At 36.6% G+C, this 17,137-nt stretch overlaps 1 protein-coding gene across 2 annotated transcripts in view; it reads left to right on the top strand.

The window, feature by feature from the left end:
* rnf145a (ring finger protein 145a) overlaps positions 1-17,137 on the top strand; it is a 36,465-nt gene that overhangs the window by 15,771 nt on the left and 3,557 nt on the right. For both annotated transcript variants that reach the window (XM_082177685.1, XM_082177684.1), the window contains exons 3-10: positions 6,042-6,150; positions 9,560-9,651; positions 13,314-13,549; positions 13,667-13,842; positions 14,033-14,173; positions 14,886-15,068; positions 15,160-15,307; positions 16,693-17,049. In XM_082177685.1, coding sequence (XP_082033811.1) covers positions 6,042-6,150; positions 9,560-9,651; positions 13,314-13,549; positions 13,667-13,842; positions 14,033-14,173; positions 14,886-15,068; positions 15,160-15,307; positions 16,693-17,049 — 1,442 coding nt within the window. The remainder of the gene's footprint in view (positions 1-6,041; positions 6,151-9,559; positions 9,652-13,313; positions 13,550-13,666; positions 13,843-14,032; positions 14,174-14,885; positions 15,069-15,159; positions 15,308-16,692; positions 17,050-17,137) is intronic.

The raw sequence follows: 17,137 nt of genomic DNA, 5'->3' as shown, positions 1-17,137 counted from the left end.
TCACTGCAGGTCTGACCCCGTCCACTTTAAAGGTTTATGTGGCGGCCATAGGTGCTTACCACATTCCTTTGGGTGGAATGTCTGTGGGGAAAGACCCTCTGGTATCTCGTTTCCTTCGTGGCACTTGGAGGCTGAGGCCTGCAGTTCGCTCTAGGGTGCCACCTTGGGATTTGTCCTTTGTGCTACAAGGCTTATCCCAGGCCCCCTTTGAGCCCATTGAGGAGGTTCCTGAGAAGTTTCTTACTCTGAAAGCTCTTTTCCTTCTGGCTATTTCTTCTCTTAAGAGAATAGGGGATCTTCAAGCATTGTCGGTGGCTCCGTCATGCTTAGAGTTTGCTCCGGGTATGGTTAAAGCGTTCCTTCATCCGAGACCGGGTTATATCCCCAAGGTCCCCACTAATGTGGCTAGACCTATTGTTCTGCAGGCCTTCTGTCCTCCTCCCTTTCAAAATGCTGACCAGGAGGCTAATAATTTGCTTTGCCCTGTGCGGGCGTTAGACGCTTACGTCCACAGAGCTGCCCTGTGGCGTAAAAGTGATCAATTATTTGTGTGCTTTGGGTCCCCTAACAAAGGGGGCCCGGTGTCTAAGCAAAGGATGAGCAAGTGGGTGGTCGAGGCTATCTCACTTGCTTATGAGGCGGCTGGGCAGCCTTCTCCTTTGGCTGTCCGGTCGCACTCGACGAGGAGTATGGCGGCCTCTAAGGCCCTTATTTCAGGAGTTTCTTTACAGGACGTCTGTGATGCGGCAGGCTGGTCCTCACCGCACACTTTCGTCAGGTTTTACTCTCTGGATCTAGACTCTGCTCCAGGGTCTCATGTTTTGTCTTCCTAGTGCTGCTCTACGGATTTCACACAGGACAGACATTTGTAGCTATGGAGGCGTTGGTATAGACGTTCCCACAGCGTCATTTTCTCGACGCAACGGGAGTTCCCTTGAAAGGGAACGCCTCGGTTACGACTGTAACCTCGGTTCCCTGAAGAGGGAACGAGCGTTGCGTCGCCCTGCCATATCTCCTTCATGCCTGTCAGCTCGACTTCAGACTTTTACGAAGCTTTCGTTTTCTGTTTCGGGCCGGCTTTTATAGCTTCCTGGTACGTGACGTCACCCGCCTCTGACGTTCCGCCACACCATTGGACTGATTTTACATGTGCTTCAAGACGTCATCACGCAAAGCGTTCCCACAGCGTCATTTTCTCGACGCAACGCTCGTTCCCTCTTCAGGGAACCGAGGTTACAGTCGTAACCGAGGCGTTTGTTATAGTTCAGGACAGTCAAGCAGTCTATGAAGATTCTTTGCAATTGGAAGAGGAGAGAAACAAATTGTTCTAGAGGTCAGACAGGGGGTCTGTTTATCGCATTGAGAGTTTTTGCTCCAGATTTCCACTCATTTGAATAATGGTGGCACAAGCAGCAAGATGATTGAGTGGAGAGTGGGAAAGACTGAAATGTACTGTCCAAAAGCCTTGCATGCAAAAGAAAAATCACCAGAAAATAAATAAATAGTCTATTCAAACCTATTTCTCAATGTTATTTACCCTGTGGTCCTAGTGCTGACAATGGTGGAGTCAGGTCACCACAGGTCTCTCAGACAGCCCCCTGTACTGAGCTTTGAAAAGACTCAGTGGAGCGTGGCATCATCTGCTGCACATCCCAACAGACACGGATCATGAGTTATTCACAGGGCTCGTGCTGTGTTGATGTGTGTGATTTGAAACCGTTTTTGTTGTGAATGACTTCATTTCCCCCTCCTTCTCAATTGTCTGTGTTTGTTTTTCTATCTGAATGGGTTTCTGACTTGGAGCATGCTTTATTTTATTTTTATTTTAGGTTTCAGCTCATTTGGTCTTGTTTCTAAGAGACTTTAGTACAACTTCACCCAAGTAACCCCATGTTTAAATGGTTTATAAACTTTAATTAAAGCTGCAGACTCAAGGAAAGCTGGTGTTTGTATAGTACCTAAAGGAACAAACCCTAATGACCCTGATTTGTCTTGTATGTGTGGTCATGCGCTTTGCCGATGTGGTTGTTATTTACCCTGGAGAGGAGGCTTTTGAGGTTACATGCGGATATGTTCGTACAATAAGAATGGCAGCTTCTGGTAATAGCTTTAGAACACAGACCACCACCCAGCAAATTGAAAAGCACAAAACAATGCACCATACTGTACATCCAGTTTACAGAATGAAAAGTAATTGTTTGAATGAATGCACTGTGAAATTTGGGTTAGGGTGATATAACTGATATATAAAAAAATTGTTTTAAACATATGTAAAAACAAATATTATATGTAGAATTATATGACATTTTATCAAAACTGTATTTTGCTTATTGATGTTCAGTCATTTGGTCCAAAACAACATTAAAAGACATGCAGAAAAAAACAGAAAATTGAGTCATGTTATGACTCTGCAAAAACATATGTATGAATTATTCATGATATCTGTAAAAAATATATACTATTTCATTTGTTAAAAGAAAATGTATATTTAAAATTTAAACACAGTATAGCCTACCATTTTTGGTAGCCCTTTACAATAAGGTCTCATTTGTTAACATTAGTTAATGCATTACCTAACATTAACAAACAATGAGCAATATATTCTTACAGCATTTATTAACTTTTGTTATTGTTAGTTAATAAAAATGTTTGGGTTCTTGTTAGATAACAGTGCATTTACTAACGTTAATAGATTTTAAAAATGTATTAGTAATTAGAAATTAACTAAGATTATTAAATTCTGTATAATTTTTGTTCATTGTTAGTTCATGTTAACAAATGAAACCTTATTGTAAAGTGTTACCACGTGTTTTTAAATTTTTTATAACATATGAAACCAAAATAAATATACAGAGTACATTTCTAAAAATGTTGCACGTTTTAAACTTGATTTGCAAAAATGTTTTCCCTTTTTCCTCTTATAAATGACATTCACTCTTTTATTAAACACAAGAAGTCAGTGTGACGCTCTTTCCAAAATAACTGACTGAGAATACCCACATATACAGTAGGTTGAATGTATTCACAACAATAAATGTATACCGTAATTTAAAACGAACAGACATTATTTGTTTTTCTCAGTTATGATGCTCACAAAGTGGCAGAAAACAAATGGCTTAATTTTGCACATTTCTGCAGTGCGCTATATTAGCGTATTGATGCTCTGACATTAGCCATTGTTTAGAAGCAATGATGACATCCTGGCTGAAAAATCCAGCATAAACCAGCATGAATTCCAGCTGTACTGGTGGACCAGCCATGCTGTTTTCAATCAAAATTGAGCTGGTGCCTGTCCACCAGTACTCCTGCTTCCCATGCTGGAGACGAGCAAACCAGCAACCAGCATCCCACGCTGGTCCCTGCATGCGAAACATAACTTATGCTGGTGACCAGCAATACTGGATTTTTCAGCAGGAATTTGGTGTTCTGTTTAATAGAGATTCAGCAACTTTTGTTCTTGGCTGCAGCTTTGTTCTGCAGGTGCAACTTGTCCAATGTCGATGTTGCTATGTTACCCTCAGGACCCCCTGCTGAATGTCGGACAGAGTCCAAGTACAGAAGCTCCCACAGGTGAAAAGTACTGCTGTCAGGAGAAACTTTGGACTTCTTTAATCTCAGGCTTGCTGGGTTTGTATTACTGTTGAGAAAAACCACCTGGCCCTGAGAAGCTCCTGTGAATTTTACACTGATGAAGCAGAAAAAATTGTCCTGTCCTGTCTATTGGAACACTTCAATTTTAAAATATGACACTGCAGGCACATTAAAACTAATAGAGATGGCCTTGCCTAACACCAGGAGCTGACATTTCTGCAGAACAGCTCTATTCTTTCTTCAAACAGTTAAGATCCATATATTCTATCATTATATTGAGGAAATATAATGTATTTGTGGCCTCCCTGACACACACACGAGTTTGGTCTGGCTGAAGGCACTATAGCAAAGAGGTCATGGACATGGAGAACATCTACTGTCAGCAAGATCACAGGCACTTTCCATCTTTACTACCTATGGATAATATGAGCTGTCTTTCAACATTTTATCCAGCCACAAAGCTGGCCAATTCCTCTGCTCTCTGACTTGGCAAGAGCTTCCTCATATTTCAGCGTTAACTTTATTCCCAGGTAATTGCATTGGTCCAAGCTAGCGTGCCAGCATACTCCACATTAATCAATACTGAGATAAACTTTGTGCCTTCCTGCCAGTAGAACGTTTCCACTGTTTTGTATTTCTCCTGTGTTCTAGACAGTGGGGTATGGCACATGTTTTCATATTTGTGAATGGCAGAAGTGAACTGGAGGAGCGGGAGAGAGGATGAGTGCTGAATGTCAGACAAACAGTTACGCAACAAGAGGGATCAAGAGGGTTTGGCAGTGGAGTAATGAAGGCCTAATCTGTGCATGGCAAAAGCCTTAATCTCCTGCCTCATCCTGTCTACACACACTCATTTGAACATACACACTCGTTGGAACACGCACACTGACGTCAACGTGAGCCACTTAATGTCAGATTGGAGGTTGAATGATGTACTACAGTACTCGTGTTCATTATGACATGATACTAAATGTAATTTCATTTAAAAAGCACCTTTTATTTTAGTAAATTTTGCATCGTCAGAGGCATTTTATAAGATAAATGTCTAATGGAAACATTCCAATAATAAATTATGATATCTCTAATAATAAGTTTTATGTTGAATTTGTATTAGCCAAATTTTTCCCATTCTAGATCCTCCAATTGATTTTTCTCACTGATGGCCATAACATACTGTAGGCTCAAAATAGCATTTAAGGTGAGTGAATCACCAAGGATTCTAGATGAAACGAGCTGAAACTACTTGCAAAAGAATATGGTTTGAAACATTCTTCTAAGTCCAACTAACTAGACATTTCAAATCCAAATCCATTTGTCCTGTTGTCTGAAGCAGCACAACACTATTGCTGATTATTATGGGTTCTATGTGCTTTTGACATGACACTTCTTGATGATGACATGACATTTCCATAGCCACGATTCTTTTTGTGTTTATTTCAGCTTCCTAGCACAGCTGTCGGACTTTAATAATATATAAACTGTAATAGCTAAACAAACTAGACTTTTAAGATAAAGCCTTCGGATTGTTTATTTATTTATTTATTTTCATTCTTCTAGTTTGCTGGTTGGCTGCTGTTTGTGATAAACTACCTAATTAAAAGTTGAATAACATTACTATTGCATTTGTTTAACACTCATAACTCATAAGTATAATTTCAGTTCACATCCGTAGTGAATGAATTAGTCACTCAACCGATTCATTCGAAAACAAAACAATTAATTCATTTAGGAATTAAACATGTAACTGTCTATGCTAGCGTGTCCTTTAATCATTCACTCAAATGATTTGTTCAAACACACTGATTCATACATGAACGGCAATAATGTTGCTTGGGAAACACAGAGCTATTTTTGTTGCCGGTCCAAAAATAGACAAAGGAGTTGTCAATATTGGGATTACAATGTAAGTTACTATGTAACTTTTATAAAAGCTAAATCACACTCGAAATGGTGTTGGTTAGAATGCCAGCATTAATGATTGTCTATATATTAATAATATAGGCTACATATGCTTGAATATATCAGACTGCCAAAAGATCCGACTTGAATTATAAAAATTCAGAATAACCATGTTTATTTTCGAAACTGGAAACTGAACGGCATTTGCTAAAAAAAATATTACATTTTAATATTGCATGCTATTTCACATGCTATTTAAATAGCAGGTAGTATATACAGTAGTGTATTCTGCTCATGAACCAGTATGCTAGTATTCTGAACATAGCCAGAGACTCTTTATGCAGGTGTGACTATCAATGAACTGGATATCCAGATTCGGTCAGTGTGCTCTGGCTGTGCGAGTTCCTTTGACAGTCTGAATGAATGGACTCTCTCTGCCGGTCTGAGGGATATTGAGAGAGATGTGCCCTCAGAGGCCCTTCTGTGTGCTTGACAGCATCCTCACATAGCGCTCTAACAGCAGTCTCATTGTTTATCCCTCTCTCTTTCAGGTTACATTCTGAGTCTGGTTCTGCTCACGCTGCCCCGACAGCACCTGGTGCAGCTCTACCTGTATGTGCTCACTGCTCTGCTGCTGTTCGCAGGTCATCAGATCTCAAGGTGAGAGTTTAGGACTTCAATATAGACAGATAGACAGAAAAAGCTGCCTTCTATCAAAACAACCCCGCTTTCCAGAAAGAATCTGTTTTGTATGGTCAATAATGGTCATACTGGGATCATTGAAAATAAAAATGAATATTTCAATTTTGGTGTTACCATTGCAGGTTGCATTGGGGACCAGGACCAAGTCCAAGCCTATTCACGTCTACCCCCCAAATATATAATAACCCCCCATAATAATATAATAAATAAAAAATGATATAATATTATTGAATATTATATCATATTACCTTCTAAGGTTTTGGAGTTGGTAAGATTTTTAAATGTCTCTTATGCTGACCATTACTGTATTTATTTGATCAAATACAGTGAAAACAGTAATATTGTGACTGTAGCAACTGTTTTCTTAATATTATCAATGTCTGATGAAAAGATCAAAAGAACAGTGTTTATTTGAAATATTTAGTAACATTATAAATGTTTTTTTTCTGTCACTTTTGATCAATTATATGTGTTTAACTGACCCCAAACTTTTGAACAGTTTACACATGTACTTCCCTCTGTGTCATTCTACACCCGTTTTCCCCATGGAACACAAAAGTAGATTAGTAGGAAGGTAGAAAAAGGTGTAAAAAATTGTACCTTACAGGGTATAACAGCTTGTCACTGGGGCAGTACCCTTAATAGGACATATTTGTACCTTTTTTACTCCCAAAGTTGCATATTAGTACCTTAGAGTACAAATACATACCTTAAGGTAGTACTATGAACCTTTTTGTGGTAAAAAAGGTTCAAAGATATCCTTTTAAGGGTACTGCCCCAGTGACAATCTGTTGTACCCTGAAAGGTACCATTTTTACACCTTTTTTCTCAGTGTTCCTTTACAACTATTTTAACGATACTTGCATTCACTGAACAAACACAGGATATTTGTATATTATTTTAATTGTACTTCGAGTTTGTATTTGGATATTTAAATAATGTTGCACAAAGAGATTTGTATTTAATGCTTCGAAGGTGGAAAGACAGTAAAGATGTGAGCAGACAGACATTTCTTTACTGGAGGCTCCTCTGCCATGCTCATGTGTCTGTGATTATAGTGTGGTGCTTTGCTCTTGACAGGTGGCTGTTTAGTGTCAGATTAAGAGAGAGCTTTTAGCACATTTCTCAGCATAATGTGTGTCTATAGAAAAAGCAGTGGCTGCTCAAATTAAGATCACCCAAGTGTGGCAAAGCCATTACTGCCAGCTCATAACTTACCTGCCTCACTCATTCCCTCTCTGCCTCATTCTGAGCAAAGCCGAGCTCAGTAAAGGATTGAAACAAGCTTTGTAAATGTTTATTCAGTTATGTGTGTGTCATGTGTGATATCCATTCTTTCCATATCTCCCAAATAACATGTCTGGGTCCTATTTCACCCCCAGGAAGAAATTTGTTATGATGTTATATGGAAAGCCATTTTGATAATCAAATTTCTCATCGAAAGCTATTGTCTTCTGAAGACTTGAGGTGTGTCCCAAATGTCTTGTACTTGTGCACTACACGACTGCATTTTGTGGTATAAATAGTGCGAGTAGTGTGTCCACACTGATGAGTTAAAAAAAGAGTACACTTTAAATACCCAGATGGTGCACTTAATTAACCGAAAAACAAAGTGTTGAATGTTGGACACTTCATGCACTAAATTGTCACAGTTAGACTAAATTAATTAATTTATAAATTAATTTAAGATTTAAAAAAAAGTAGAAGCCCCTGCAGTAGCACTGTAGAGCCCCTAGGGTTTGCGGACTAGGATGAGTCACGATTTTCGAATATTCAATTAGTTGATTTTATTATGGAATATCGAATAGGTTGTGCGATTTATTGTCTTTAAAAAAATCCCCATGTTTTCGGTTCTGATGCGGTGGTGACACGTTCATGTAACCAGAGGGTGGCGAAATGCCAATAACGCATCTAAAAGCTGTCAATCAAGTCTCAGACAACAGAAGAAGAAACTTTTTCTCACACCAGAGCATGTGAACGGAGTGGTAATATTTCCTTCAGAGCGGGGAGAGCGCCTTTTATGAAGATTCGCTCAACCCAGAATAATGTTCTTTGTGACATACTGGTTCGAAATATGTAAAAAATAAGTAGGGCTTCCCATGCCCCACTAAAGTTTAGTCGACTAGTAGTTGTTAACTTAAGCCATTAGTCTAATCGCATATTTATATTAATTACTTAAATTTATGTGGGAGAGAATAAACCATAATGAGCGTTTTCGTAATATATTGCATATTCCGCATCTCAAGCACACACATAAAGGTTGCAACAAAGAACCGGCAAAAGTAATGATTATCATGAGACATTTTAATTGTTTTTTAATAAACTAGTGTTTTCTGTGTCAGTGTCGGCTGCAAAGATAAAGTTGACGATGCTGACTCGCAATCTTCACAGTAGTGAATGCGCCTTTAGAGAGAAATGCACATTTCTTATGAATTAGCCTACATAAGCAGAGAGCAGCCCGTTTCTTTTCGTTTTTTGTTTAAAAGTAGACATTTCAAGCTTTCTATAGATATATTTCTCAGGTCTGTGAGGCAAGTAGCCTATACGCTGAGTTTTGGTTCATTTATGAGACAAGCTCCAGTTCACAAGCAACGCAAGTGATCGCGCTGGCGCCTCCGTGTCCTGATTATATTGTCTGCTATATATCTTATTTATTAAATCCAGGCAGTTTGTTGATGAAATATTGATTAAAATTAAGATACAATTTATACAAAACAAAACTTAATTAAGTGGTCAAAATAATGTCTGACCCACTGCAAATATCTCCCGATATATTGGGCATCTTATGATCCTATCTTTCTCATCTCATGCGGTTCCATTTTCATATAATCAACAGATGAAACAACAAAAAAAAACATTATATTATTTAAATATAAATATGAAACTTATGTTTAAGTTTTTACTTATATTTATAAACATACATTTAAGCGTCACACCGCTCCGCTTCGCTCATATGCTCTGATGTATAGCCTATACATGCATGTGTGCATATGCATGTGGGGGAGGGGTGCAATTTTCGAATAATAATCGAATAATACCTAGCGATCTCTGAATATAATTTTTTCTTTAAATGCCCATCCCTATTGCATACCCCCTATTAAAATCCCTTATCTAAAGGTAAAGGATTATTTTCGACTTCTGAATGTCAGTGGTGGTGGTTTTTGTGCTCAGTGGGACTCAGCTGAGGGTTATATAAGTGAATGTTCTCTCAGGAATTCTAGTCTGATAAAAACAGACGGACTGATAGTTCCACCGCTCTGCTCTGCCTGACACTCGGGCTGTAAGTATAGATCCTCCACAGGCTGTGATGACTCTGGGAATGTCACGCTGTGAGAGGTTAGAATAAGGTCTCTGTTCTGTGTTTCAGGGACTATGTGCGCAGTGAGCTGGAGTCAGGCTACGAGGGCCCGCTGTACCTGGAGCCTCTGTCCATCAACCGCTTCACGACTGCGCTCATCTGTAAGTGCCTGACAAAGTCCCCAAAGACTAAATCACAATTTTAAAGTCAATGTGAAATGCTGTTTGTATCCCATTTTTACTTCCGTATAATGTGAAGGATTTCTGGGGGAAGATATTCAGTGAGAAAAATCTATTGAATGGATTGTGAAAAGTGGTTGTTGCATATACCAGTTGAAAAAAAGTTGTTTCAGATTAAGTTTTTATGTTTTGATAAAAAAAATTTTTTTCAAATAATGTGCTCTGTTGAAATAGGGCTATTAAGGCTGGGCAAAATAATACCAAAAATGATGATAACACTTTAGTTTAGGGTCCAATTATCACTATTAACTACACTCTCAGAAAAAAAGGTTCAAAAGCTGTCACCTTACCAGTACCTAAAATGTACATATTAGTACCTAAAAGGAACAAAAGTTTACCTTTTGTAAAGGTACTGCCCCAGTGACAGCTTTTGTGCCTTTTTTTCAGAGAGTGTAGTTGCTTATTAGTATGCATATTACTTGGATATTGGCTGTTTTTTTGTACTTATAAAGCACATATTAATGCTTTATTCTGCATGACCATATTCTACCCAATACCTAAACTTAACAACTACCTTACTAACTATTATTAAGCACTTAGAAGTATATTGAGGCAAACATTCAAGTTAATAGTAAGAGTGATAACCAAAATAATATATACATTTTTAATATTAAGTAATAATAAGTAATTAATTAATTAATATGAACAATTTTAATATCAATATAATTAAATTCATAAAATAAATATTAATGTCACACTATATATATATATATATATATTTATAATGATAATAATAATATATTAGATAATATAAAATATATAGCATTTTTATTTATTTGAACCAGTATAACAATACATTTTAATAAACAGCAATATTTTGTAAAAAAAAAAAAATGTAATACATAAAAAATACAATACACTTGTAATACACTTGCAACCTCTCTAATATTCTTCCTCCTTCAAAGTCTGCAGATGGGAAACTTAAAGAGCTTAAAATGTACATTCTTGCTACTGTCTCCGTCTTTGCTACATCGCTAGTAGAAGAGGACTGATTGAAATGTTCATGTGTCATATTGATATCACTTAAAAAGATGTTTTAGAGGAAGAGCAAGTTATTACATTCTGATTAAAAATTCCATACACCAACTGTTTTTTTATCAAAAATAATGTACACCAATAAATCGTTCACAATATGACTATGATAAAGTAAACGGGATCAGTTCTGATTTCATGTTGACTTCAAATGGGTGTTTCAAGTCATTCACAAGAGAAGCACTCTGTTTTAATATTCCTGTCTTGTGTGAGACTCACACCGACTCATTACTGCTCTCATTCAGTCTTTCTTGAACGTGTGCTCATGCAGTGTCATTGTCACTGTGGAGAGTTAGGTAGTTTTGCATGTCTTGGGATGTGATGTCAGAGGTCAAGCCATTTCTCGCTCTTGTTCCCCTCTCATAAGCCGCATGCCCTCAAACACGCTGCACAAGTGCCAGAGATGCAGATTTCATATTTTCCCTTGTCATCACTTTTGCTATAAGTACCATCCTTTGCCAGCTTAGTCAAAACCTCTCCTGCTCACTTCCTTTATTTGATTTGATTTTCTCACTCACAAATACTGTCAGCCCTTCCCCTTGTTTAGAAGGTCATACTCTCACACACACACTCTCTCTCGCTCTCTCTCACTTTCTCTTTCACTGCATTTCATAAATCTCTCCCTTCCTTTGACTCATGCTTTCTCATCAACTGTTTTTCTGACTTCTTTCTCACTCTTTTTGTTTCTCTTGACTTTTATACTGTTTAAGGGGTGAATCTCAACATCAAGAACATGTCGAGGTCATATTTCACCCTAAAATAAAATAAAAATATATAATAAATTAAACCATTTATTTTACATGTGGAAAGTTGTTCATTTTAGCTCAGGTTCATGTTCTAGTTCATGTTAGCTCTGGCCCATTTAATATTAAGGTAACACTTTACAATAAGGTGTCATTTTGTTAACATTAGTTATGCATTTGCTAACATGAACTTACAATGAGCAATACATTTTTAAAGCTTTTATTAATCTTTGTTAATATTAGATAGTAAAAATATATTTGTTCATTTTATGGTCATGTTAGTTCACAGTACATTAACTGATTTTAACAAATATAACTTTGGATGTTAAAAATGTATTAGTAAATGTTAAAATTACTGTTGACTAAGATTAATAAATGCTGTACAAGTATTGTTTATTGTTAGTTCATGTTAACTCATATAGTTATCTATTGTTAACCAATGTATTTTAAAGTGTTACCAATAATTTTAACTGATACAACTTTTGATTTTAATAATGTATTGGTAAGTGTTGAAATTAACATTAACCAAGATTAAATACTTTTTCATTGTTAGTTCATGTTAATCTGTTTTTAGATCATTATGATTTTTGCGTTATGATGTTATTTTCATTACAATTAAACAGATTATACCCTCCTTAATCTGTCCTCAAATTTTCTGCACAGTATATTAAAGTGCATTTTTATATTGGCTTAAATTAAAATCATTGTTACCAGTGCAAACCTGTTTTGTTCAGTTATTTATTTATTTATTTAGGTCTTTTTCTGTTAGCACATAACAAAAGATGAAGCATATTTTTAAAAGACATTAAAATATACATTTAAGGTATTTCAAAGAGAATATTCCTGTCTTAACTGAATTAAACATTGACTAACAAATGTTTTTAGTGTTATCTTCAGTTAAAATTTTACTTTCATGTTATAGCTAATTTAGCTTTTGTTTAAGGTGAAATTAAGTTGTAAAAAGCAACAACAACAAAATTATATTGACCACTTACTGTAAGTAAAATTTTTACTTGCATCTAATATATATATATATATATATATATATAATATAATATAATATAATATAATATAATATATGATTTAATATAAAAAATTAAGGTTTGGATTCCAAACCATGAATAGAATTTGAGAACAACATCATTTTATAAGTTGGTCCAAAGTAACTTTTTATTTTCTTCAGTGTAGCCTACTGTCATGTTAAAAAAAGATAATTATAAAGTACATCATCTTTAATCCTAGGTATACATTATTGTGGGTAAGGTACTAGGAATATATTATTCCATTGCTGTACTGAATTTAAATTTAGCTGATTTGTCTAGAAATAAACATTATGTACAGAATCAGACAGACAGGGTGATTTTCATACTGCATTACAGTAATTAGAATGTGATTTAATAGGTATTTAATAGGCTTAATTTTCTTTATGCAAAAAAATAAAAAAATAATCCCTTTTCATTGTGTGGTGATATATAAGCCTAGCCTAGCATTTGTTGGTGAGATTCACCCTTGAGTTTACTGCTTGCTCTTTCACTAGTGTGTTCATTGAGTTCTTGAGTGCTACTGAATCCTTCAGCCATTCCTCTGAATTCTGTAGGGCCTAATTAACTCCAGCAAGAACAGATGCATTCATTAACGTCAGTGAGTACAGTAGGGAACACACAGCTCAGATGCAGGTGCTTTGCTTTGCTTTAATGTACCATATTGCAGTTTGGTATCATTAGTAATCTTATTATTACCAAAATGCCTATATCTTCAATTCTATTATGAAAACGATGTTTTTTTCTTTCTCTGTGTATGTTTGAATAGGCCAGCTGGTGGTGTGTACCTTATGCTCCTGTGTGATGCAGACCAAGCGCATTTGGCTGTTCTCAGCGCACTTGCTTCCTCTGGTGGCCAGGCTGTGCCTGGTCCCTTTGGAGACCATTGTTTTCGTCAATCGCTTTGCCATGATTTTCACAGGCCTGGAAGTCATCTACTTCTTGGCCTCCAACCTGCTGGTGCCATTTAACCTGGCCAAGACAGCATACCGGGAGCTTGCACAGGTTAGACAGTGCCTTTCTAGGGAACAGTAGAGGCTTAAAGAGTGAGTTTTAGAGCAGACTTGAGAATGTCAAATCAAAGAATCAAGAATTAAGATCTTCTCTGCCTCATTCTGTTAGGTGGTGGAGGTTTATGGGTTGCTGGCTCTTGGGATGTCTCTGTGGAATCAGTTGGTTCTGCCTGTGTTGTTCATGTGTTTCTGGCTGGTTCTGTTTGCTCTGCAAATCTACACATATTTTAGCACACGAGACCAGCCCACGTCTAGAGAGAGGCTGCTCTTCCTTTTTCTCACCAGGTGAGTGGAAGTTGAGGCTGCTCTGCTCATAAATCCTGAGCATAATTAGATGAATAAGATATATATATGAGAGTCCCTGATTTTTTTTTTCCATTATAAAGTTTTGATTTGATAAAATGTTAGTAAATGTAAATGTTTGATTTTGGTCTCATGAAGGTACACAGCAACTTAAATTGTAAATGCTCTCCAGTATTGCAGAGTGCTGTTGTACTCCGTACTCTCTGCTGGGCCTGGTCTTCACCGTGTCCTTTGTTGCTTTGGGAGTGCTCACTCTTTGCAAGTTCTACCTGCAGGGCTACAGGGCTTTCATGAATGACAACACCATGCACAGGTATCATGTACCCTTCATATACCCTCTTGTTCCTCCGAACTTTTTTCTCATGAAAAAAAAAGAAAAGAAAACTAAGCAAGTTGTTATACATAGAGTAAAGGTTTTCTTTTCCATGTAAGGAATGTGCATGATGAGCATTGACTGCCAGTTGCCATTTTGTTTGGTTTAATAATAAAATTATATGTTTTATTATTATTAATAATAATAATAATAATATAATTGTTATTATTTATTAATTATAATTTATGTTTTTGAAGGATGTCTTTTATGAAATCATTCTAATATGCTGATTTGGTGCTCAAGAAACATTTCTTATTATTATCAATATTGAAAACAGTTATGCTGCTTAATATTTTTGTGGAAAACGTGACATTCTTGGATAAATAGAAAGTTCAAATGAACAGCATTTATTTGAAATAGAAATCTTTTGCATCTTTACTATCAAAAATGTCATTTGATTAATAAATCTTACCGATCCCAAAATTCAGGATTTGAACTTGCCTCTAATCTCGGTAAATGAGCTCGGACTTTTCTTCACGCTTTGTACCTCTAATTAAGCTGCCACTCTGTCCCCCAATTAAACTACACCTTTATGATAACCCTGCTAAACAGTTTGGCATGGAGTCTATATTTGATTCATTATGGCACCTTTTTATCACTTAATTGATCATTGAACTCACAGAAATCCATCAATTCCTCATCTCTCTATTAGGGGCATGACGGAGGGAATCACTCTTTTGATCCTTGCTGTTCAGACTGGGCTGATCGAGCTAAAGGTCATCCACAGAGCCTTCCTCCTCAGCATCATCCTCTTCATTGTAGTGGCGTCCATCCTGCAGTCCATGCTGGAGATAGCTGATCCCATAGTGTTGGCGCTGGGAGCCTCCAGAGACAAGTACATAACAATGAAGGTTGAAGTCATGTATTATGCAAGTGGACGTTGTAATTCAGTATTCTGATTATTTTATAATCATCATTACCAACAGGAGTTTATGGAAGCATTTCCGTGCGGTTAGCCTGTGCTTGTTCCTGCTGGTGTTCCCGGCCTACATGTCCTACATGATATGTCAGTTCTTTCACATGGACTTTTGGCTGCTTATCATCATCTCCTCCAGCATTCTGACCTCACTACAGGTACTCAAAAACACACCATCAGAAAGCTTTTTCCACTGCATTGCTTTTCCATTGTTTTTCTACGTTTGACCATTGCGCTTGAGTCTGGTGTCTTTTGCAGCATCACTGACACTGCATTCTAAAAGCATGGCACTCAAGTTAAGAGTTCTCTCTTTTTTGTTTTTGTTTTTTACTGACTTGTGTTTTTTAACCTTAAAAACCTGTGTCAGAAACACTCAGAAAATGATATGGGAGTGATTGAAACACGCAATATGGTGCTGTAGGAAGTTCTGCCGTTGGGTTAAAAGTGCCAGTATATGTGCACATGCGCATTAGCAAGACAAAAAGTTTTTTGTTTTTTTTTTGCATGGTTCTAGCTGGAATAGCAACATTTATGATGCCATTATTTTTACATTTTATTCCTGATATGACATGTTATTTCAATGTAATCTTGACAAACAATTTAGAAGATTTTAAAGGATTTTGGTAACCTTAGCAATTCTAATAGAAGACACTATACCATGAAGAGTATAATATGATTTCTTTTCAGCTCTCTAATGATGTTTTCTAATATTTCTTATATAAAGTAAACCTTCCAGTTTCTTTTGGATGATGTTCTTGTTTTCCGCTAACCTTATGCATAGTATAGAGATAAAACCCCTGTAATTCATAAAAAATGAAATATACATAGTTTATTCTTAAAGAAAGGAGAAATGAAACTCTGGTTTAAGAGAATCTTTGCATCCTATATGTGAGGGGGTGAATGTAAAAGAATGTTCGACAACTTCATTTTGAAAAAAGAAATATATATATGACGTCAGTACCAAAATAAATAAATAAAATGCAAAATTATATTAAAGGAATCTCTGCAAGTGAAGAATCTCTGCATGAGTGTTGTTAGAATGATATAACAGCCAGGCTAATAAACAGAATAATATATATATTTTTTTTAATTCGTACAATTTTTATCCGTATTTTTATTTATATTAATTTTATTTACATTATTCCTTTACTTATATCATTTTAGTCAGCTAACAGCTATTTTGTGTGCATTTAATAATAATTATGTATAATTATAAAAAATAGAATATTTAGTGTTATTTAAATATTTAATTTAGTAACATTTAATAATAAGATAGTGATAAACTGGGCATTTGCATTTTTACTGATAATAATAACATTTCCAATAACATTTATTAACAACAAATATTAATAAATAAATAATTGTATTTTTATATTAAGTATTTGTTTAATTGGAGCGCCATTGTCGGCCATCCACTGAGCAAGTCCCTGCTTTCTGGTCATTAAGCCTGAAAAGCCTATTATAGTTGACCATTATGAGAGTTTTATTTGTGTAATGTGAAATTCATCTGTTGTCCCTCTGTTTTGAACTCTTTCACTGCCAGGTGCTGGGAACACTGCTGATCTACATCCTCTTCATGGTGGAGGAGTTCCGCAAGGCTCCGGTGGAGAACATGGATGATGTCATCTACTGGGTGAACGGCACCTACAGGCTGCTGGAGTTCCTGGTTGCGCTGTGTGTTGTCGCGTACGGTGTGTCCGAGACTGTGTTTGGGGAGTGGACCGTGATGGGCTCTACCATCGTGCTCATCCATTCTTACTATAATGTGTGGCTGAGGGCCCAGCTGGGCTGGCAGAGTTTCCTGCTCCGCAGAGATGCTGTCAACAAGATCAAGAGCCTGCCAACAGCTTCTCACCAACAACTCCAACTACACAATGACATCTGTTCCATCTGCTACCAGGTGTGTGTGGATGTGACGATTTGTGTTTGTGATGGATGTCCAGGTACATTCCTTGTCTATTTCTGTGGTAGAGTGATGGTGGGTTCAG

The sequence above is a fragment of the Leuciscus leuciscus genome (assembly GCF_965113295.1).
Source record: "Leuciscus leuciscus genome assembly, chromosome: 8".
Lineage (NCBI taxonomy): Eukaryota > Metazoa > Chordata > Actinopteri > Cypriniformes > Leuciscidae > Leuciscus > Leuciscus leuciscus.
This window is presented reverse-complemented; position numbering and strand designations above follow the sequence as displayed.